Source organism: Crocuta crocuta, unplaced genomic scaffold (genome assembly GCF_008692635.1).
Source record: "Crocuta crocuta isolate KB4526 unplaced genomic scaffold, BGI_CrCroc_1.0 scaffold165, whole genome shotgun sequence".
Lineage (NCBI taxonomy): Eukaryota > Metazoa > Chordata > Mammalia > Carnivora > Hyaenidae > Crocuta > Crocuta crocuta.
This window is the reverse complement of record NW_027530502.1, coordinates 4,667,828-4,693,712: the sequence shown is the minus strand read 5'-3', so window position 1 is coordinate 4,693,712 and position 25,885 is coordinate 4,667,828. Positions and strand designations below refer to the sequence as shown.

The 25,885-nt window shown below is 37.1% G+C and overlaps 1 protein-coding gene across 1 annotated transcript in view; it reads right to left on the bottom strand.

Moving 5' to 3' along the window:
- CDK14 (cyclin dependent kinase 14) overlaps nt 1-25,885 on the bottom strand; it is a 563,883-nt gene that overhangs the window by 202,706 nt on the left and 335,292 nt on the right. Inside the window, exon 10 of the mRNA XM_077766835.1 lies at nt 3,037-3,130. Within this exon, the coding sequence (XP_077622961.1) occupies nt 3,037-3,130 (94 nt within the window). The remainder of the gene's footprint in view (nt 1-3,036; nt 3,131-25,885) is intronic.

Here is a 25,885-nt window from a genome sequence, read left to right as displayed (position 1 = left end):
TTTTGAAATTAACAAGATTATATAATCATTACTCAATAATTATCAGAAAGTGACAGTTAGATTGAATCTAAAGTTTAGGAAATTAATCTCAGAATATGATTAAGTGGTATTACTGTTATAGTTGAGCTTCAAATAAATTAAAAGGCTAAATATTTGAAGATGTTTTAGCATAAAAACCTATATAATCAAGCATGGCCCATTAAAATTCCCTCTCCTGCTACTTTTCTCAATGACACAAAAATAAACAAATTTATTATATTTTTAAGAAAATAGTTCTGGAAAGTTCTTTAAAATACATAATGAAAATAAAAGCTTATATAGAAAATAGGAAAAGAAAATATTTATAAAAGCTGTACCTTTATGCAAAGGACCATAAACTATTAATAAAGAAGTATAATTTATTCTTAGATTAGAAACTTCAATTTTATATATTTTCTTCCTAATATAATCTGTAGGCTCTGTACAATCTAGGTCAACTCAGTAAAAGATTTTCTTAGGGACAGAGAGAAGGAAGAGTTTCATGACTTTAGATGGAGGGATCAAAGTGTAAGAATACTCAATAAATTTATGAAAATGAAATGTTATTGAATTAAGGCCTGTGAATTCTAATAATTATTACTTTTTTAAATTTATTTCTAGGAGAAAGAGAGAGAGCGTGAACAGGGGAGGGTCAGAGAGAGAGGGAGACACAGACTCTGAAATAGGCTCCAGGCTCTGAGCTGGCAGTCAGCACAGAGCCCAACGCGGGGCTCGAACCCACGAACCGCGAGATCATGACCTAAGCGAAAGTTGGACGCTTAATGGACTAAGCCACCCAGGTGCCCCTCTAATAATTATTTTTAACTAAGATGAGCACTCTGCATGAATGTAACTGGCAGCGCTGTATAATAGTTAAAAACTGTTAACAAGGTATTAATATGGGGCTGATTAAACAAAAAATGTCTCATCCACACAATGAAACAGTCCTTTCCCAGTAAGAATGATAAATTTCTAGATTCACTTTTCAATGAAAGGTGTTAATTACATATTTTTAAGTAAAAAAGAAAGAAAAAGGATATAAAATATGATTCAATTTTTCTTAATGTATAGAAATAAAGGATATATATAAAAATACTGCATGTGGTTTTCTCTGCTTAATAGGACAAAAGGTGATTTTTCACTGGAAATTTTCTGTACAAAGGCACTATTTTTATAATCATAGGACATTATTTGAGAATTCTGTGTGGGAATTTATGGATTAAAAAATAATTCAGTAAAATTATAAGGAAAGTGAATACAGAGCACTTTTGGGAGAAGAAATTAATATGGCAACACTTGGAAGAAGGTTTCTACATTAGAGACTCTGATATTTGTCCATCAGCTATCATTTACAGGATCACCTGGGATATGGGATACAGCATGGAGGAATCACATGTGCTCTGATTTCCTAGTTTCCATTCCTATTATTTGTATTCATTTTACTGCTGAGGGCAAGGTGAACACAGTAGTGATGGACTCTCAGTTCATATCACTACACCTTCCTGGGTCATTATACTTAATATGAAAGTTATACTTTAATGCTGCATTTGCATAACTGAAATGAATGTTAACACAATAAGTACATCTCTTGATACAGTCCATACTAAAATTTGCACCAGTGAGTTCATACAGGAGTTTTACTAAAGAAGGGAAAGTATGATAATGTGGTTAACTGCTACAATGCATAGAGCTTGAATTCTTCTAGCAAAGACCTTAATTTGCCTAGCTCTGGTTCCATGTTTTAAATAATAGGTTTATATGGATATTAGCTAATGTGGAAGTTCTACTGAATAAAAAACATTCAGTATAAAATGATTCAATGAAAATAATAACTTACGGGGTATTAGCTATGTGCCAGGCATAGCTCTAAAAGCATTTTATATGTATAAATCAAGTATTCTTCAAAACAAGCTAAAGTGGGTGCTATTTTTAACCTTCATTTCTCCCAAGGGAAACTAAGGCTCAAATAACTATGTCACTTGCCCAAGATGATAAACTCAGAGCAGGTGATAAACCCAGATCATCTGGCACCAGAACACATTTTATTTTCTCTTTGTGCAGATTTTTAAAAATTTAAATGCTTTGCATTTGAGAATGGTTTTAGATTTATAAGAAAGTTGTGAAAAATGGTACAGAGAATTCTTGTATATCCCTCACCAGTTTCCTCTATTGTTATAAACCTTAGATAAAATGGTGCATTTGCCAAAACTAAATGTATGTTGATGTTTAATAAACTGTACACTTTAACCTGGTTTCACTAGTTTTCTCTACTGGCCTTTCCCTGCTCCAGGATTGCATTCAGGATACTACCTGACATTGAGTTGTCCTGTGTACCTAGTCTCCTCTGTGCTATGACAATTTCTCAGACTTACCTTGTTTTTGATGACCTTGACAGTGTTGAGGAGTACTAGTCAGGTATGGTGTAGAATGTCCCTCAATTTGGGTTTGTATGATGTGTTTTTCATGATTAGACTGAGGTTACTATTTTGAGAGGAAGGCCACAGAGCTGAAGTGGCATTCTCAGCACATTATATCAAAGGTACTTACTACCAACATGACTAATCCTTGACAAAGCTAGCCTTGAAGACCCGGCTAAGGTAATTTGGCAGTTCTCCATTTTAAAGTTACTCCCTTTTTTCCACAGTCTATTTGACAGAAAAAAGTTATCAATCAAAGCCCACATTTAAGTGGGAGGGATGGGAGGGAGTTAAGCTCTACCCACTTATGGGGGGGGGGACATCTACATAAGTTCTTCTGCCAGAGCCTTCATTTATAACCCACTATTCTATGTTGCCGCTGACATCCTATTGTTTCCTACCATTTTGGCATATTATTCAGATGCAGTAGTTTAAAAATTCTTAACTAATTTCCTGCTTTTTCAAAGCAAAAATACATTAGAATTAAATGTGACAACCAATAAACTAGTTTAAAATTATTTTCCACTACCACTGGACTACTTGTCATGAAGGGATGAATTAGAAACCATTTTTTCTCAGAAGCATTCTGTAAAGAGCTTACCAGAAATATTCGTTCAAGTTGATCCTGAATATCTTTCATTCCTGGAAAAGCAGCAACTCCTTGGATCATTTCAACAAAGATGCAGCCGACACCCCTAAAGAGAGAAGAAAGAATTGTACAAAAACTCCAGCATATTCTGGAAGATTAAATCTGGGATTAGAACATCTATTCCAGGAGAAACAATGAATAAATACCATTTTTTAAAAAATATAATTTATTGTGAAGTTGGCTAACATACAGTATATAAAGTGCACTCTTGGTTTTGGGGGTATATTCCCGCGATTCATCACTTACATATGACAACCAGTGCTCATACCAACAAGTGCCCTCCTCAATGCCTATCACCCACTTTCCCCTCTCCCCCATGGATATGGAAGATGTGGTTTACATATACAATGGAGTAACATTCTTTTTTTTTCTTTTTTTTTTATTTTTTTTAATGTTTTATTTATTTCTAGGAGAGAGAGAGAGAGAGACAGAGTGAGCAGGGGAGGGTCAGAGAGAGAGGGAGTCACAGACTCTGAAACAGGCTCCAGGCTCTGAGCTGGCTGTCAGCACAGAGCCCGATGCGGGGCTCGAGCCCACGAACCGCGAGATCATGACCTAAGCGAAAGTCAGACGCTTAACCGACTAAGCCACCCAGGCGTCCCACAATGGAGTAACATTTTTTTTTTTTTATTTCTAGGAGAGAGAGAGAGAGACAGCATGAGCAGGGGAGGGTCAGAGAGAGAGGGAGTCACAGACTCTGAAACAGGCTCCAGGCTCTGAGCTGGCTGTCAGCACAGAGCCCGATGCGGGGCTCGAGCCCACGAACCGCGAGATCATGACCTAAGCGAAAGTCGGCGCTTAACCGACTAAGCCACCCAGGCGCCCCTGGAGTAACATTCTTAATGAGTACCAAGGTCTGCACCACATTCATCTAGATCCACCATGTTTCCTTTCCCTCCCTGACTACTGCCCTGAAAGGTCTCAGGTCTCTAAAGAGATGCAACTACCCTGGGCTCAGAAAATCATGGCAACCAGTAAAATATAATGTTCAGTATCTCCACCTTATTTATAGGAAACCATCGAGAAACTCCTTAGCCTGAACCAACAGAATGGAAAAAGATAGTTGCAAATGACATATCAGATAAAGGGCCAGTATCCAAAATCTATAAGGAACTCACCAAACTCCACACCCAGAAAACAAACAATCCAGTGAAAAAATGGGCAGAAGACATGAACAGACACTTCTCCAAAGTGGACATCCAGATGGCCAACAGACACATGAAACGATGCTCAGCATCCCTCATCATCAGGGAAATAAATCAAAATCACACTGAGAAACCACCTCATGCCAGTCAGAGTGGCTAAAATGAACAAATCGGGAGACTCTAGATGCTGGCAAGGATGTGGAGAAACGGGCATCTCCTCCACTGTTGGTGGGAATGTAAACTGGTGAAGCCCCTCTGGAAAACAGTGTGGAGGTTCCTCAAAAAGTTAACAATAGAACTCCCCTATGACCCAGCAATAGCACTGCTAGGAATTTACCCAAGGGATATAGGAGTGCTGATGCAGAGGGGCACATGGACCCCAATGTTCATACCAGCACTCTCAACAATAGCCAAAACACGGTAAAAGCCTAAGTGTCCATCAATGGACGAATGGATCAAGAAGATGTGGTTTATCTATATAACAGAATACTACATGGCAATGAGAAATAATGAAATCTGGCCGTGTGTAGCAACGTGGATGGAACTCCAGGGTGTTATGTTGAGCAAAATAAGTCAGCAGAGAAAGACAGATACCATATGTTTTCACTTATAAGTGGAACAGGAGAAACTTAACAGAAGACCATGGGGGAGGAGAAGGGAAATAAATAACTGGGAGGAGGGAGGGAGGCCAACCATGAGGAACTCTTCAATACCGAGAACAAACTGAGGGCTGATGGGAGTGGGGGAGAAGGGCATGGAGGAGGGTACTTGTTGGGATGAGCACTGGGTGTTATATGGAAACAAACTTGACAATAAACTATGAAAGAAAAGTAAATAAATAAATAAAAATTTCTGTAGGAAAAAGAAAAAAAAGAAACTCCTTAGCCTGATATAGAAAGCCTCCACAGTCTTTTTCAAATACCCTTTTCTAACCCCATCCCACAAATTTATAATATACTGCCCTCTTGAGCTGTTCAAGGGTTCTCAAACCTCTTTTTGCATCAAAATCATCTGGGTGGAACTTTTAAAAAACTGCAAATGATCAAAACACAAACCCCAGAGATCCTGTTTCAATCAGTCTAGGTTGGATCCCACGTGTTGACTCAGACTGCTCCATCACTGAGCTGGACTGATCTGCCCATGAGCCAAGCATAAACCTGTACAGCTTGACACAAACTGCTTCACTACCGACAACTCCCTCCTTCTTCATTTACTTGCTCTTAACATATAAATCCAATCAATTTCTATAAAGCTAATATAAATGCTAAAGACACAAGGGTTTGGTCACAAAGCTTACAATTAAAACTGTCATAAAATGCAATGTGTTCAAACTCTCATACAGGATTAGTTACCAGGTAAGATTATATATGAAACACCCACCCATGCTCATATATCCTTCAGTTCTTCTGAACTTAAAATTTCTGAATTTAATTAATGCTGCAGATGTGTGATTTCTTTATCACAAATCAAAATAAGATTTTAAGCAGAACTGAAGATTTTTTTGTAATTATGATTATGGAGGGACAACTTTTTTTAAGTTTATTTAAGAAGGAGAGTTAGAGCATGGGAAGGGGAGGGTCAGAGAGGGAGAGAGAGAATCCCAAGCAGGCTCCACGGTGTTAGCACAGAGTCTGATGCAGGGCTTGATCTCACAAACTGTTAATATCATAACCTGAGCCAAAATCAAGAGTTGGATGCTTAACCGACTGGGCCACCCAGGAGCTCCTGGAGGAACAATTTTTTAAGGCTGAAGGTCAAACAATTTGGGAGTTCTTAGTTTGAAAAAGAATATAATATTATGAATAAAAAATTAAATACAAAAGCGAACTCTGCATGAGAAAATAAATCAAAAGAAATCAGAAATTCTTAAAAGCTAACAAATACGACAAATAATGTTAAACTCAGAAAAATAATATAACATATTTATTAACTGACACATGAATCTAATAAATTTCTTTTTCCAATTCTGGCTACATAATTCTTGATTACCTCTTCTAGAACAATTTGATATCCTTTTCTATAAGGATGAGCAAACCCTTCACTCTTCAATTTATTGCAGATCCCTTAGAGGTTAAGTGCAAGGGACCTACTTCTCTATTACGGCTGCAGTTGTTATCACAGTTGTATACAAACAATGTACTGAAGTGAAGAATTAATACATTTGCAGAAATCTCTTCTCTATCATATCACATAATTTCTATCTAAATTAAATACCAAGACTGAATAGAGTTAAAATGACTAAAAACAAATAAATGCTACTTTATATATTATAAAAGTAATTTCATTTAAGTAGTAAGGAATTAATTTTAAAATCAGTGTTCTACACAGATTGGGTTTAACAGAAAGTGTTTTCACTTAAGATTTGAGACACAACATCCATATTGATAATCCTTTTATTAGCATAGTAAAATGCAACAATATTCTTATAAATATTGGGGTTTCAGATGTCTTATTAGGTCTCAGATTTCAATTTAGTGGTTTTCTAAATGTTTACACCAATAATTATTTTCTAAGACTATTGACCTATATTTCTACTGTCATATTTACATTTACATAACATATCTTGGATATTAAATAGATCTTAAATACCAGCATTTTCCTTTTTTTTTTTTTTAACACTCAGCATATACTCTCCATTCACGATCATTTGGCTTTAGTCTTTCCCAGCACAAGCTGCAACTCTGAGCATGTGGACCCTCAGCAGGAGCCACAGCTGTGCCCCAACTGTGAACCCCGCTATGCTGGCTGGTGAGGTACCCATTATACACACTTACAGAAATGCCTTTACCACTACTTGTGTTGGTCCACAGCATCTCCATAAAATGATACTTAGAACAATTAAGACATAAATCTAGCTGCAACTTAGCTGGATACAATGAGAGAACATTTCCATAGGCTCTTACCTGCTTAGCCAGCTGGGGGACATGGACTATCACTTCTAATGGATGCTTCTAATGACATCATTTGCCAAAGATGTGTGAGGGCATACTAATAAGCCCAAGAGAATTACACTTAAAGGCTTTATAAAAGGAGACTGAATGCACAAGAAAATTAAAAAGTAGAAGTGTTGAACATATCAACATACTGGAGCATAGCAGAATACATTATTACTGGAGTTGCTTTATTGCCAAACAGCAATAGAGGCCCTTCAGTTTAATATGAAGGCACTATTGGCTGCTTTACTTCTCCTGACCCCTTTTCTACCCTCCATTACCCTACATGCTCTCTCTTGATGGATTAAGTTGACTGCCATGAGGTTTACTGAGAAAGAATTCAACCACTTAAGTTCTATACTTATGATATATAATCTTATTTCAGGAAATGTCTCCTTTAATTTGTTGCTTTTTTCAGTAATTTGAATAATTATGTAATTATCACCCACACAGTCTAAATTTTTCAAGAATAAGAACTGGTCACAAAGCTTACAATTAAAGCTGTCATAAAATGCAGTGTGTTCAAACTCTCATACAGAATTAGTTACCAGATAAGATAATATGTGAAACACCCACCCATGCTCATACATCCTTTAATTCTTTTGAGCTTAAAATTTCTAAGTTATTTAATGCTGCGGATGTGTTATTTCTTCACCACAAATCAAAATAAGATTTTGAGCAGAACTGAAGATCTTTGTAATTATGATTATGGAGGGACTTTTTAAAAAAAGTTTATTTATTTTGATAGAGAGTGAGAGAGCATGGGTGGGGGAGAGGCAGAGAGAGAGAGAGAGGGAGAGAGAGAATCCCAAGCAGGCTCCACACTGTTGGCACAGAGCTTGATGCAGGGCTCAGTCTCATGAACTGTGAAATCATGACCTGAACCAAAATTAAGAGTTGGATGCTTAATCAACTGAGCCACTCAGGCGCTCCTGCAGGGACAATTTTTTAAGGCTGAATGTCAAACAATTTGGGAGTTCTTAATTTGAAAAAGAATATAATATTATGAATAAAAAATTAAGTATAAAAGCAAACCCTGAATGAGAAAATAAATCAAAAGAAACCATAAATTTTTAAAAGCTAATAAATATGACAAATAGTGTTAAATTCAGAAAAATAACATAATATATTTATTAACTGACACACATCTCTTATACTTTTCTTTCTCAATTCTGGCTGCATAATCCTTGATCACCTCATCTAGAACAATTCGATAATATTTTCTATAAAGAGAATACAGAGATAACTTAGACTTTCTTCTAACATAATAATGACTTTATTTTCTGATAGTATAGAAAAGTTTCCTTTTTTTTCAGCTTCACATCTTCTGATTGGCAGCATCATGCAAACTTTTAGCACGTTGTCAACTTGGGGAAAACTATCAAGTGTCCTTCAAGAATGTCTGTATACTATGAACACAACAACTCTACAACATTCTACACAATTCCCGTGATAAACATCAAAGGAGCATAGGAAGATCCGCTCAGCCCAATGTGGAGAGAGAGGAAGAACTTGCACTTCTGAAGTCTTACAAGACTAGAAAAGGGGACCCCGGTGGGTTATAGGGTGATGACACAGTAGTGGGAATGGGGCACGCCAGGAGAGAAAACAGGACCTGATAGGTGAGGAATCTTGAGAGAGCCAAATGCTGTTCTGATGGTTGTGCTTAGAAAATGGAAGAGAAAGTTAAAAGAGAACAGCAGTGCCTACACTAGGCTAGGAACTCTGTCTTTTATTCCTGGGCTAGGACTCAATTGTTTTCTGCATCCTAGGATTCATGATGGATGAAGATCAACAACTGGACACACGGGTAAAAACCCAGATTACAGGCAGATTAGGAGATAAAATAGTCTTGAGGACAGACGCAATTACAACCATTGGGTGTAAAGCCACCTTGTTCTTTCCCACTCATGGCAGCCAATGAACGAGACTAGTGGTGGCATAAGCCCTCTCTCTACTGGATGGTGAGGAGTCACACACACTAATGAACAGGGGTCCACAAACTACAGACCACAGGCCAAATCGTGCCCAGTGCCTGTTGTTATAACAGCCTATAAGCTAAGAATGGCTTTAGCATTTTCAAATGGTTGAAAAAAAAATCAAAAGAAGAATATTTGGTGATATATGAACATTACACAAAATTCAAATTTCAGTGTTAGGAAATAAGATTTTATTAGAACCCCACCACACATTGATTTATGTGTTGTCTATGCTGCCTTCTCAATCTGACAGCACAGTTGAATACCTGCTACAGAGACCATCTTCCCTGAAAACTCTGAATTATGTACTATCTCATCCTTCACAGACAAAGTTAGCTAAACCCTGATCTTTGTTACACTTCACTTGCCTATAAGCATGGTTTTATGCTACTTTATAGCTTGGATAAAAGCATAGTTGTAAACAGAAGAAGCCATCTTTATCAGTTATGGAGAAAAAATAAAGGAAATTATATATTATGATAATTTGTCAGTAAGTTAATAATAGAAATGGGCTCTCAAATATGATCTGGTTTTTCATTATTCTTCTCAGCTGTTTTCCTGAGGCAGATATACTTTAAATGTTTCCATGCATTTTGCCAAAACTCTGGTAGATTATTAAAATGTGATTGAAGGTGGATATTTTAATCTTAAAATATTTTTTTCTATCTTAAAGTATTTTTAACTGAGAAATAAACTGGGAGCTAATGTGTAGGGAGGTTTTTAATAACAGTGTTTACACAGCCAGTTCCATAAGGACTTCTCAAAATACAGGGTTTGGTGAGTTATCTGAATAATGGGTAGGGTGGAAGGAGAATTTACTTTTATGAACTTTTTTTAGAAGTTTTTGTTCTGTCCAAATTTTATTGCATGGAGATACTACCTTTTATTTTTCTAAACATTAGGAAATTTAACCTGATAAATGAAAATAAATAGGATATGATACAAATATAAGGTTGCTGTGTCTGAAGTGATTTCAAGCTATTTTCCTTCCATCTGCCCTCCTTCAACCCACATCTAACATCTGTGTCCCTGTGTTGATAAAAGGAGAGGAATTAGATTTTTAAAACTGTATCTTGAGCTTTTTTTGTACCTGTCCAACTAAGAATGGAGACTTGTGACAGTGAAGTCCCCACATATTCAACAATTTCACATCCCACCTCTATCCATGAGATTTCTCCTTTCCAGTCATGCTTCTCTGCTGTCTGTTCCTGAAACACACCATCCTCCTCCTCACTTCAGGGTCTGTGTGTGAGCTGTTTTCCCTCCTCCCAGAGTGCATGTTCCCTCGCTCTGTGCGTGGAGAAATGCTTCTTGTTCGTTACGGGTCAGCTCAAATGGCTCCTTTCAGAGATGTCTTTCTCAGTCACCATATGTAAGGCAGGTGACCCCTTACTGCCCAGGCTCCATGCTTCACCCTCCATTCCCTAGTTTGTTTCTTTCATAACATTCAAAGGATATCAACTTGTCTTTGCACATGGCAAAATCATGGCACAGTGCAGCCTCTACATTTGAATGTGTGCATAGAGGACAGCAATCCACCCAGCTCACACTATCACCTTCAAGGGAGATCTGCTCTTTCTCACACAGATTTCCCAATTGAAAGTTAGGAGGCCTCTACTCTAGATGGAAGACCAAGACTGGGGACAAAGTTGTGTTCATCTTCTTGTTCCCAGGGCAGAGCAGAGTGTTAGCGCATAGTAAAAGCTCAAAACTATTTGTTGACTGAATGAGTCAAAAGCAGTGCAACCCTCCCTTCTCTCCCCTACTTCCAAGTTAGAGCTGAGCTCAGCAACTGTTTTGAAAGACAGGGAATGGAAGTAGGGATGGAAGATGAATTTGGAGAAAAATGACCAACAGGGAAATGGATAATGACAATGGAGAAAAAACGGAAAATAAGACCTTAACAATGTATTCCGGGTAAACATCATCAGTGATAAGTCATGTTGATAGCAAGTACCTTTGATGTGATGTGATGTGATGAGAATATCACTCCACCTGTCTTTCTTCCCATTGGATGAACCCAATTGAGGGGAATTCTACAAAATGCCTGACTGGTACTTCTCAAAACTGTCAGTCATGAAAAACAAAGAAAGTCTGATAAACTATTATAACATTTGAAAACTACAGGTAATGCAGTGTCTGGGATGGGATACTAAAATACAAAAAAGAGGGTGCCTGTCTGGCTCATTTAGAAGAGCATGTCATTCTTGACCTCCGGGTTGTGAGTTCAAGCTCCATGCTGGGTATAGAGATTACTTAAAATGAATAAATTTTTTAAAAATGCTAAAATACAAAAAAGAAATTAAGGAAAAATTAGTAAAATCAAAACAAAGGTCTTTAGTTAATAGCAATGTAACATCATTAGTTGAGACAAATGTACCATATATATATAGTACGTATAGTAATAATGTAAGATGTTAACAATAGGGGAAACAAGGTGAGGAACAGATAGGGATTTTCTATTGTTTTCTATAAATCTAAAACTATTCTAAAATTAAAAGTTTATTTTTTGAAAAAAGGCAAAATGAAAAAGGACTGCATCTCCTTAGGACTGTCTATAGAATTAGTCATTTTAAATAGAAAAGCCATAACCTTTTGAGTTTTCACTATATGAGAAAAAAAGAGCCTCTGTGCATTTTGATGAACTCTTTCTTGGAAGCAGCGTGAGCCATCTAAAACTTCAGGCTAGACTGTGAAATGTCAGTTTTCACAGGTTCAACCTGAAAGGTTCAACCTGAAATAACTTGGGCAGCAACTAATCAGAGAATAATTTTGATATAAAGCCATTTGAAAACTGATATACACACTCTGTGGGAAAGGAATTCAAGAAGAAAAATTTATCTACTGTTCAATTTGCAGCAATAGCAGTGAGTCTGAATGCAGAGAAAAAGTGGAATTCCCAGAGAAGCGCAAAAAACTTCTCCATCACAGGAGGGCAGAGTAAATCTTGCTGCCACTTCTCTGGGAAGGCTTCCTGATCTCTCAGAGCAGGTTGGGTCTCCTAACTCCATGCTTCTCATATTAGTTCCTACAACTATAATAGATATAAATGGATTAGCCACTGTCATCGTTCTTAGAACCAGAGGTCTCTTGCTTTTAAAGATACAGTTCAAATGAGTCAAAGTGGTTATGGCAATATAGCAGCCCTCCCAGACCTGAATAAAATAGGGCTGGGCACCTAACTGGGCACAGTTAAGATGCACTGTAATATAACCTATTCATTAAAGTCTTGTTGGATAACTTTGTATCTTCCAACTAAAATAAGGATCAAAAAGATCCCTCCGCTCTTACCCTCAAATAATATCTGCATTTGACACATGGCATTTCAAGTGGAGTGTACTCAATTTTCCCATGCAGACACTAATGTTACAAGATGTTAATTAATCCAATAAATGATTATCTCACATGTAGAAGTATAAAATCGGACCCAGACATTATCATTTTTCTACTTGGCATTAATCTTATTCTGGTCAGCAATGCTCTCCTTCTTCCCTAATTCTCAGGGCAACAGTTTGGTTCAGTCCCAGCACACTATGTAGAAAGACTTTAATATTTTACATGGTGCAATTAGAATCTCAAAAAAAAAAAAACCTCTCCTAGATTTTTGCTAATCTCATCCGTTTATTAGCAAAGACTTGAGATTCCTTAGGATAGAGACTTTTAAGCAGATAGTGACAGCTTCATTCTCAAGTAGCAAAGCTTACCCACAGGGCTTGGAGGGATCATGGCACAGTATAGCCTGTGCATTTGAATATATGCACAGAGGACAATGGCCCACCCAGCTGACCCTATCACCTTGGAGGAGACCTGTTCCTTTTCACAGACTTCCCTAATTGAAAGTGAGGAGGCCTCTACTCATGTTCATAGAATCACTGAGAACCATTCAGAATGATCTGCATTATCAAACATTTGGATGGAAGGTTGTAAATAAAGACAGTGTCAGCTGCTTCTGGCAAGAAGAAAGATGAGCAGGACCATAACTCACTGCAAGGTAGGTCTTTTGTTTTTCTCTTCCAACATTAGACTGGCAGCAGAAATCTCCTCAAAGCCTATGTGTTCATCAATAAAAAAGCATCTGAAGCTTTGCTTCTCACACTTTACTGTGTATGCCAATCACATGGGGATCTTAGTAGAATGAAGATGCTGATGGACTAGGTCTGGGCTGAGGCCTGAGATCCTACATTTCTAACAAGCCTCTGAAGCAATGAAGATGCTACTGGTCATAGAACCAGAAACTGAGGAACACGAATCTAAAGGAACCTAGGTTGAAAGGAATTTTATAATTCAGGTTAATTCTCAGAATGTGTATTCAGGTTCCAGCCAAAGGAACAACAAAGAAACAGCAGACTGGTGAAATAAATTAGATTAAATGCTAGACACAATCTGAATTTTACATACAGGAATGCAATACTAACTCAGACAGGTTCCACATTAATTAACCTAATAGGTAATTTTATTTAGCTATGGTTCACTGAAATATGCCATTATGCAATTAGAGCTAGTACCATTTGATGCACCAAGGTGGCCATTTATTTATCTCACTTTTCTCTGTTGGAATGTATGTTTTTATAAAATGGACCAAAGAGTTTTGTTCCCTAGGAGGCTAGCTTCTAAAAGATCAAAATTTAAAAAGAAATTTTTTTGCTTTAACTTGTAAGAAAATTTATTACACATAACAGATGTTATCTTTTCACATTGGCATTTGCAGTATTTGAAAAGTGAAAGATTAAAAAATTACATTTCACATGCCCTTGGTGACTACTGAAGGAACTGAATTGATTAAACTGTCACTCATCATTTACTATGTGGTTAGTGGTTCATTAGGCACAGATAGGTACAATATATCTTAGTCAAATACTTCTGTGGAGAACTTGGCTCTCAAGAAATGAAAACAAAACCAAACCAAACCCTACACTGTGTATAAAAGCCCATCTCGGAAAACACTCAATTCAAAACAATAGATCTTTTATAGAAGTGAAAACTCTAAGACCTATTTTTCAAACCATGAAACATCTTAAAAAGTTGTACTTACAAATTAAGCATATCAGAACAAAAATTAAACAAAAGTAAAGAATGAAGCACAGGAAGTTAATATAGTTCAGAAAAGTCAAGGCCCAGGGTGATCTGCTGCTGACTTGGGAGGAGATACCAGGCAGGTAAATGGAAACCACCTTACCAGCATCCATAGCTGAAATAAGACTTGGGAAGAAGATCAGGAAGCCCACCCATCTTAAAGCACCAATGGCATTAATGCTCCTTACATTACAATAATTTAATATGCATCTATGTATCTATCTATCACCTATCTATTTTAGTATATACATTTCATTATATATATATTTTAGTGTGTGTGTATATTTAATCACATGGTTGCACTTTTGCTTTCTGGTCCAGTTACCTGAGCTAGAAATTCAGGAATGATCTGAAACCCTTGCATTTCCCATATTACTCTCATTCAATCATCAAGTTGTCATATCCTAACTGTTCCTAAATATTTCTTCATTCAGGTCGCCAACCACTTTCCCGCTTCTTTCATTCCTTCATTTTCTCAACAGCTTCTTAAACTCTGTCCTTCCTTACCCACAAATACCTGCTGTTTCACCCCACAGTGGGATACTTTTGTCCATGGCATGGCCTATGTGTTCCTCAACCCAAAGTTTTGTCAACTTTGAAAGATAGGTTTGACATGTCAGCCCAAGTAATTACCTCTTGGTGACACTGTTTGACCTCCCCTCTTTCTTCAATTAACCACCAAGGATTAGTTTATCACCTTTGCCTCTGAGCTGCCACTGCACTAACTGTACACCTGTGCTACAGTTGTTCACACTGCCTTCCTTTCTGACCTTGAGGGACTGGATGGATCTTTTTTATCTTTGCAAGTCTAAGGACCTGATCCAGTGTCTGGTACAAAACTGCTGTTAAAGGTAGGCCTGCCTGGCTCAGTTGGTAAAGCTTCCGACTCTTGATTTCAGGGTTGTGAGTTCAAGCCCCAGCTGGGTGTGGAGCTTACTTAAAAGAAAAAAAGTGTTCAATAAATATCCTTAAATTGAATGAATGAATGAATGAATGAATTGCATAAGCTGTCTGAGGAGTGTACATAAGAAATTGCACTAGAAGCAAACTTGATTTAGAATATTATATGAAAGGCAAGAAAAAAATCAGTTCAGCAAAATATCTAAAACCAAATTTCACCTAAATATCTAAGCCTAACTTCATTTGTAAGTCACTGTGAAGGAATTCCAACAGTCTCCATGGAAACCTCTTGTTCGGTAGTACAATTTACTTGAATGCTAAAATTTATGTATGTATGTATGTATGTATTTGCTTAGAGTTTATTTGTTTTTGAGACAGAGAGAGACAGAGCATGAGTAGGGGAGGGGCAGAGAGAGGGAGACACAGAATTTGAAACAGGCTCCAGGCTCTGAGCTGTCAGCACAGAGCCTGACGCGGGGCTCGAACCCATGAACCGTGAGATCATGACCTGAGCCAAAGTTGGATGCTTAACCGACTGAGCGATCCAGGCACTCCTTGAATGCTAAAATTTAAAGCTGGAGGAACTTTAGATGATGCCTAAGACAATGTCTTGATTTTTACATGTAAGGAAACTGTACTACATGTTTAAATGTCTTCATTTCAGTCCCAGAATCTGAAACTGTGACTGAATCCTGGGCCAGTGATCCCTCCAGGACGCCAGTCTGCCTCCCCAGTTAGAACAACATTCCTATTTGGTTGGGCCGGGCAGATTAAAAAAAGAAGGAACAGAGATGGCAAATTGGTTCTCATTACTGGTGACACAAATGCTAACAAGGATAAAAATAAAACCCAAAATCAAATCTTCAAAATTAAGGTGCAAGCAGAGAAAACAGTAAAACTATCTTTAAAAACTAAAGTCTATAACCATTGCCTATATACTGTAAATAAGACCACTGTCAATGTTTAAAAATGTCTGAATATTCAAAACAGACTCCCATAGATCATGAAGATCAAAGATGAAGTCTTAAAACAACAGCTATGGTTATACAGATAAGTGGGAATATTTGGACTAGGAACATTGAGAAACTAGTCACAATTAATACAAAAATGTAAATAGGAAAGACCCTTACTGAGGACTAATTTAAGGAAAAAAATTTAAGACTCAAATTTTGCACTGGATAGCAAAAAAAAAATACTATTTCTTATACTGTGGAACAATATAGGAAGAGAGAAGTCCCATTTGATTAGTCATTTAAAATGCTACCAGTGAGGGGCACCTGGGGGGCTTAGTCGGTTAAGCATCTGACTTTCGCTTAGGTCATGATCTCGCAGTTCGTGGGTTCGAGCCCCGCGTCGGGCTCTGTGCTGACTGCCAGCTCAGAGCCTGGAGCCTGTTTCAGTCTGTGACTCCCGTTCTCTCTGACCCTCCCCTGCTCATGCTGTCTCTCTCTCTCTCTCTCCTAGAAATAAATAAAACATTTAAAAAAATAAAAAATAAAAAAAATAAAATAAAATGCTACCAGTGAAAGCACTTCTCAAAGGAATAACTGTAGGCCAGGCAGGACAAGAGAAAACAAATTAATAAGCCCTGCACATCTTTAGTTTCTGTTTATATGACAGCTGATGCAGAACAAGAAAATTATAAGATTTCTCCATGCAAATGTATTAATCCTCCTGCAATAACGTGAAATGAGGAATCAGGAAAAAAATGTTCATGGGTAATTCTCTTAAAGATCAAAGCAAATGACATATTCAAATCTTTTTAGAGAAACCATATCTGCATATCACGAAGAGAAATCACTGCTGAAACCTCATGTAAATTATTCTATCATTCTATGAGAGGAATTCTGAACTTCAATTTACAGAGTGTTAAGCTGCTATAGTTATTTCCAGTTATCACACGGCATAGCTGGACTTTAACGGACCGTGGGTAAGAATGTTGGAATAGGCACCATGAAGATATATGACTGGACGGATGATATTTGACAGTAAAATACTTGACAATCATCTGATATCTTAGATAATAGAAGGAAGGCCTGAAAGCAAAAACATCCATTTTTGGGTGAAGTCTGTGAATTTTGTGGAATATTCCCAGAAGATGTGCCCTAGAATGTGGCTGCACAGACTACACAATTGGTAGCACCAGTGGATGATGCCTGAGGTCAAGGATGATGTCTTCTTCACTCCTGAAAGTCTGGGCATTCTGTAAGGTTTTGTTGAATGAATAAATGAATGAATAAAAAGATCCATCTTGCACAAGGGAGATCTTTATGGGGAGAAGCCTGCCCTAGAACCCCAGAGGCTTTTTTTGTTTTTCTTACTTTTCCCCTGTACCAGCTAATGTGGACAACATAACCAAGCACCCTCTCCAATTTATTGTGTGTGTGTGTGTGTGTGTGTGTGTGTGTATGCGCGCGCGCACAAAGAGTTAAAAATGGCCGTAAAATAACAATACAACAAAATTATGAATTGATTTCACTGGGCTGTTAAATCTCTGTAACAGTTTCTAAACTAAACATGTTAGGACTAAATGACAAATAGATGAAAATTTATATAGTTAATATAATAAAGTTTTAAAATTTGTTGAGTTTATGTTAGGTAGGCTCTGAATATATACTGTTTTCAGAAGAAAACATGGTAAAAGCTAGTAATCACGGAAAAAACACTGAATTATCAATAAGAAAGAATAGAAAAGCCTTGCCAATCTCTACAGAAAATGCACTTATGCAAACATCCCATTCTTAGAATCTACTGTCTCTATGGAAATACAGAGAAATATAAAATGTCATAGCAAAGGATAAACAACTCATGTGTATAAGAAAACAAGGAGCTACTCAAATTCTGTTCTTTTTGTTTTAAATGCTTTTATTATTTTAATTTTTGAGAGTGAGAGACAGAGCATGAGCAGAGGAGGAACAGAAAGAGAAGGAGACACAGAATCTGAGCAGGCCCCAGGCTCTAAGCTGTCAGCACAGAGCCCAACATGGGTCTCGAACCCATGAACCTGAAGATCATGACCTGAGCCGAAGTAAGTTCAACCAACCGAGCCACCCAGGTGCCCTTCAGATTCTGTTTTTAGTAACGCTATGCTTCAGCTATGGGCCCGTCTGAGCGTATGTGCAGCAACCTCTCCAGCCCAAGACCTCACACATCTCCTGCTGGGAGGAAGGGACTAAACCCACCTCCCTGCCTCCTGCCTGTGCTCCAAGCCCTGATGCACAGCCTGCCAGACTCCATTCCAGCCCTCTTCCTTCTACTCCTACCTTGGTTGGAGCCAGAAGGGATGAAGATGAGGCACTCAGAGACCAGAGTAGGGAAGCGAATAGGAGAGGCACCTACAAGGGTTCTATATAGGCTGAGTTTTTAGCAGGGATGGAGGGCCCTTAAGACACCCCTAGGGAAACCTGAAGAGAAGGGGAGGCAGTAGAAGGAGATGACCCAAGGTCTGACTGACCTCCCTTTGGCCTCAGAAGGGTGACAGAAATGGAGAGCAGAGGACCAGAACACCAGCTGCCTAGCCTCAGCCCTTCATGCATTAACAGTAAGTCTACCTCCCTGTCCCCCATCCCAGCACCGGGCCATGGTTGCTGGGATCAGGCTGGGTGTTTTTCAGTATTTATAAGCATCTCAGCAACACAATAAAGCATTTGGAGTATGAAAAAAAAAAACGAAGTGTCTGTCACAGACTATGATTAAGTTTTGTTTATTTTTTTAAATGGAATTTGGCAGGCTGTTTTTGGCCACTTATAGTTAAGTTTGACTTTAATTCTTTTCCAATTATTGTATTATTCATTTCTATCCCCAAATGACATCTTTTACCAATAGGAATCTAAGGACACTGTATTTGTAGACAAACTGAAGAAAAAAAAAATCACAATCATCAAGATTTCTCAAATACACAATATAGTGTCTAAAATCAAGAAGTCCACTAGTATAATTTAGTTATATTAATTTACATGGCAGAATGCCACTAAAGTACACTCTAGATAGTGCAGTATCCTGAGGAATTAATTCACAGAAGTCATATCAGTATAGAAGTCTCCACTTCCATCTTTCTATGAACAGTATAAAGTAGACATCCAAATCCCTTTACTAACTACAGTTACACAATGATATTTATACAAGCTCCTCGTTTTCCTCCAATTAGATTTCCATTCAATATGTCCTTCCTGTACACATAAGTTAACAGTCTACCTTTTCACCTTCATTGGATTAGAAACCTTATACTGAACGAAACGTTTGTTGGAAATGTTTCACTAATTGCTTTTGCTTTTTTAATAGCAAGCTTATGTTGGATTCACACAGGCCACTGATCCAAAGGACTGCTTTCTACAGTCAATTCTTTAAATTCATGTAAAATTTTCATCTTTTTAACAACTATCACTTCACGTTATATTCCCTGTCATCACTAGCTCATCAAAAAGCACAGGGATTTCTTTTTAAGTTTGTTTTCATAAACAAAGCTATCATGATTTCACTAACAGTTAAATGGTAAGGGTGACAAATTTCCACTGCCACACTAAGATACTGGCAGTCAAGAAGCTGCTGCCGGGGCGCCTGGGTGGCTTAGTGGGTTAAGCGTCCGACTTTCAGTTAGGTCATGATCTCGCAGTTCGTGGGTTCGAGCCCCATGTCGGGCTCTGTGCTGACTGCCAGCTCAGAGCCTGGAGCCTATTTCGGAGTCTGTGTCTCCCTCTCTCTCTGACCCTCCCCTGCTCACGCTGTCTCTCTCTCTCTTTCTCCTAGAAATAAATAAAAATATTAAAAAAAAAAAAAAAAGAAGAAGCTGCTGCCTACACTATGCTGTTTGATTGGCTCCCACTCAATAGCACCTACAACTCAAATCGGTGTCCAAGCAAAATCACCAAATTATACCGGGCATGGGCCTTAGCAGACAACTGTCCATAGTTAAAGCTACAAATACTAAATTATCAACAACTGTAGAACATGTGGTAAAATGTGTGCAGACCTCTTCACCAAGGTGACCAAGTGTCAGTTAAGGAATACATTTTAAAGAAGGTAAAATAAATAAATGAGGAAACACAAGTAGATGAGAAGAAAAAAAATTTTTTTAGAAGATGTGGATGAAGATGTGGCAAAGCTAAGTTGATCGTAGGCAGTTACTACTTCAAGTTATTGACAGACTATTTACTTAGGACAACTCGGGACTTGGAGATACAGATTCCAGAAAGTGTGAAATGAGTCTACAACTGGAAGTAGAGTGGAGAACTGGAAGTCTGTACAAAGCAATTGATGTACAGGTCTTCTCTGACCATCTGGGTGTTTATTCTCTGGAAAAATTAAATCCAGAAGGCCTCAAATTGAGAATAAAAGAGATCAGGGTGAGGCACAGAGCTGAAAAAAGAGAAACTAAGTGAAAAATAGGTTTACTGGTCTCTGTAACCATCGCCTGTCTTGCCTTAAGGATGTCAGATGCCAGGAATCAGCATCTGAGGAAGAACAAAGGCTAGGATTTCAAACATTGACACTTGTGGATCTCCCAATGATAAGTTTAGCTTTTTCACTGAACGATACATAATAAACTGACCAGTTAATTGGTGCCCCCTAGGTATATAGATTTATAGTGCCTCATTTATAAAAGTGAATGGACAGCCCAGGATTCTCCCTCCCCTAACACAGTATTTGATGAGAGCTTCCAATAGAAACTAGAGAAAAAGGAAGTGAGTACTTATATGTATGGTAACTGAAATTTTAAAGAAAAAACAGGTTTAGAAGATAAAAAGTTGTGAAATAAGGGGCACCTGAGTGATTCAGTTGGTTGAGCATATGACTTCAGCTCAGGTCATGATCTTGTAGTTCATGAGGTCAAGTCCCAAATCAGGCTCGCTGCTGTCAGCTTGTCAGTGCAGAGTTGGCTTTGGAGCCAGTGTCTCCCTCTCTGTGACCCTCCCCTACTTGTGCTCTCCCCAAAACAAATAAATATTTTTAAAAAGTTGTAAAGTAAGAGAGAAAATATATTTTTTTAAATTTTGGATTAAGTTAGGAGCTTCAATACCAAACTACTGTAAATTTTCCAAAGAGTGAAGACAGAATATGGAAGGAAACAAATTTTTAAAAATTAAGAGCTTCTTCTAAACTAAAAACTAAAACTAAACTGAAAACAAAAACTAGAACTAAAACACGTATGTCTTTCTATTGAAGAGAATCTACCCAGCACCAGTCGAAAGAAACAACCAAAGCACATTATCATGAAATTTCAGTATACCAGGAATAGAGAGAAGAGTCTTATATTTTCTAGAGAAAAAGTATGAGGGGGCATACAAATGACTGCTAGTAAGAATAGAATCAGATATCTCAGTAACAATAGTAGAAGCTCTAAAGAAATTAAGCAACGCTTTCAAAATTCTGAGGGGGAGAAAAACTAATTACATATGCAGCCAAAGTTTAAAATCAATCATGTATGAGAGTGGAATAAAGATATTTTCAGAAAACTCAGAATTTGAAAATTGTATCTCTAATGGATTCTTTTTGATGAAAGAATGGAGTCCAGGAAATAGGGAATCTGGAACCAGTAAAGGTCTAGAAGGAAAGTGAATCTAACCCAGAGCAGATCTTAATAAGGTGATTACTTACAGAGGTGTAAGGGAATCAGTAAGACATATTGAAACACTAAGAGGCTAGCAATAGTAGGAAGCCATTACCTGCTTTAGAACTAACAGCCATTATTCTCCCTAGAATTAAAAAGGTCAAGTATTACTGGAAGCTATTGACAACTAGAGTCATGGAAGAACGGCTTACACACAAAAGTTATAGTTAGTCATTTCCAGAAATATGGACTAGAGAAGATAATTAGGGAAGAATATTCAGTCTACTTCTCCTCTCTGTCCTTTACCTGAACCAAACTGGAAACCAGTAGCTAAGACAGCTTGGAGGATGTACTCCATAGGGGTTAGCTGTGTAGGACATAGGGCAGGGCACAAACGGATAGAGAAGAGATTTGGAGAGAAATAAATAACTATCTTGGGACCTATAATAATAGTAGAGGAGCAAATGGAAGTCACAACATGACAGATACTCAGCTCTGCTAATGCAAGGAATCAAGAGAGCTGAGAGGAACATTTTAATAAAGTTGAGGGAGGGGGGTGTCAAGAAAATTAAATGGGACTAAAAATTTGATGATGCGATTGAGCACTTTGAAAATATTTTTCATATGTAATTGACAAATACTTTGCACCTATAAATAATGAATAATAGGAACAAAGACAACTAAGCTAATAAAAATCAGAGACAATTATCAAGTCCAAGAAAAACAAAAGGTTACACAAGAAGACTACATAATCATGGATACTACTTGACTTACCATGAATAATATTTACATATTAATATGTCAAAATATGATACAGATTCTTTAGGGGAGCATAATGTGAAAGTGGAGTGGAGTAATGATGATAGAAGAAAATTAAATCTTCATCTACCGTAACCACTACTTAGTAGATAATATCTAAAATAATAAACCAAGAAATAGCAATATAAATATAAAGTTTAAATATTTTTTAAGACATATGGAGGTAGATATGAAAAGAGTTGAAAGCATTTCCTTCTGGGAAATAAGAGAAGAGGGTTAAGAATGGTTGAGGCAGGACATTACTGTTTCTGCTATTATTACTGTTGTGGTGGCTATTAGTTATACCTGAAATAGTTTTTTTGATTTTGAAACTGAAGGGCAGTTAAGGGATTTAGTCAACCAAAATCACATTTAAGGAGTGGCAGAGACAGAACTTAATTTAGACTTTTAATGTGTTTTCTACTACAACTTTGCCTCTCCTTTACACAGCAAACCACTGTTAGTTACATGATTAAGGAACTGATTTCTGATTTCTCCATGAATAAAAACAAAAATTAAAACATAAAAGGTGCTAGTGTATAGCCAATGTTCTCTAAATTTGGAGGACTTAATTTATGTATTTTCAAATTACACACACACACACACACACACACACGCACGCGCGCACGAAAGTAAGATGAGAACATCATAGACCAAAATTTCTAATTCTCAAGACACAGTATGTTAATCTCCCTAAAACCAAATATAGCATCTTCCATTTCTTTGATATGTCCTGTAGCAGTTGAATGCTATACTTCAATAGAAATGTAATATATCTGAGTTAGCTAATTAACATATTAAGAGATGACAAGGAAACTATTCTTAGCATTTGTGGAGTCATATTTCCCAAAGAATTTCACATTCAACTACCTCTTGCAACTCCCACAAACCAATGAAGCAGTTGAATATACCCAGGGCTTTCTCAATACTGTGAAATGTAGTCATTGTGACTGGCTATTCAAAACTCATCCAAAAATCAGTTTTTGGGTAGCCAGTTACTGTGCCAACTTTGATAGAGAAGTTTTAATTTGTTTTTAAAATATTTAGTACTGAAGACTACATATTAATGCCTCATTTTATATATTATTATTTAGCTAAGTTATCAATAATAAATGACCAAACATATCTATTAAAAACACACACTGTTTCTCTCACAAGCACACACTGATGAACAATATGGGATGTAAAAATCATAACTATGCTAAGCTTTTGATAGAAAAAAAAAAAAAAAAGACTCCTTCTGCACTCCAGAGCCACAGCTAATTCAACACTTTGGTAGCCACTCTATAATGCCATAATAATCTAAGAGAATTGTACTTTTGTAGAGAGTTCGTTATTAAGCTATGTAATAGAAGTTTTCTGCTAGGAATCTCGAGTTTGTAGCCAGCAGTCCTTGGGTTTGAATTAAGCACTCAAATACATTAAGGCTTTTCTGACAACTAGTATTTGGCCAATTACTGCTTTAGTCCCAGTTAAATCTGTTTTACACCCATTGCCCTAGCAGAATAACTATTAACTTTCAAAAGTATCCTGGTAAGGATGATATTCTACACATTATTTCTAATTTTAGGGGACTTCAGTAGTAGAAATGGGCTCAGAAACCATGGTGGCCCCATAAGCTCAACTTTCAACCACCCAGATGCCTGTCTGAGGATGCCCTGTGCTTTTGTTATATTCTATTGCATTGTCAGAGGCTATACCAATGAGTCACTTGGATCATGTATTATTTAAACAGCTCTCAAGAGCTTTTAAAGAGTTGTTACTTTTGACAGTGATTAATTTGAACTCTCCTTGGTCTTATGAACTGATTAATAAGAAAATGTGTAAATAATGCTGACAGACAGATGACTTTATATAGCTCCTGAAGTGCAATTCTCATTCTTACTACCATTCTTTTAGAAATGGACTCATTCATTTTAGCAGAAGTAGTAAATGAGTAATAGTTAAGAGTTGGGAAAATACATGCCAACACAGATATTGGTCTCATGAAAATGTATTCAATTCAGTGATTCACATTGTAAGTTTATTTCAAAGAAATTTCTCCTTGAATAAAACTACATGATATGGAACACTGACATGAGGGGAGAAAGGCAGTCCACAAGCCTGCTGAGTGACACTGAAAGCCACCTACTTTATTTAAAGCAAGTAAAGGATCCAAAATGACTCAGAGCATAACTTAAATTATAAAAATGGAATTTAATGTGCTGGAATTTTAGAATCACGTTACTAGTAAAGTAAAAACCAATTTCTTATAAATCATTTTAAGAGATGATTTAATATGTTGTAGAAAGAAAGGGCTTTGCAGTAAGTTAGCCCTAAGTTTGCATGTTTTCTCTATTTACTAATTAAATGACCTCTACTATCTTATTTAGTCTCTCTGTGTTTTGTTTTCTTCTACTGTATCATGCTGCAGTAGGTAAAATGCATTAGACAAATTTAGAATACAGTTTGTGTCCAATAAAGTATCTATTATTTTTACTATTATTTTATTATTATTAAGACTTGATTACTATTACTACTATCACCCAATTACTCAAGACAGGACCTCATATAGAACAAATTTATTTTCAGGGTGGGGGCTACCAGAGAATTCATTTATGATTCTATCTTAAAACACTGAGTCCTAGGAAATCTTATTTTATTACATAAATTTCCTTGGTTCAAAGTGATCATTAAGAATGACAGAACTCTGTATGTTGCCACTATGTATGGTGATTAGACTTATTTCATAAAAAGTAAAGCTAAACATCGTTTCATGTGTCTGTTGGCCATCTGGATGTCCTCTTTGGAGAAGTGTCTGTTCATATCTTCTGCCCATTTCTTCACTGGGNGAAATGGTGGGGGAAAGGGAGAGAGGCAAACCATGAGAGACTCTTGAATGCTGACAAAAACTGAGGACTGATGGATGTGGGGGGGAGGGGGGATGGGCATGGAGGAGGACACTTGTGGGGATGAGCACTGAGTGTTATGTGGAAACTAATTTGACAATAAACTATTAAAAAAAAAAAAAAAGCAAAGCTAAATGGCCTTATAATATTCAATAAATAGGCAACTCCTTTTCTGACATATGCAAAATCAATTTGGAAGCAGACATATTTCTATATATCAAGGGTGGTATAGGAGTTTTTTTCTAACCACCCAGCTGCTACAATGTTAAATAAATTAATTTTAATCTTAAATCAGAGATGGAGTAGAGAAAAGGGTGATTTATTATGCAATCTCATTACATTTGACAGCCTTATTTATAAATGATTTGCCCCACATTTTGACAAGCATAGTTAATATGTTAATTAGCTTTTAAAAAGATGATGACGGGAAGAGAATGGCAGGCTCTCCTTCTTCACACCTCATGTTGAGATCCACTGTCACGAACTCCACAAGGTAGAGCCACTACATATTGTGGCCCCCAGAAGAACTGGGATATGG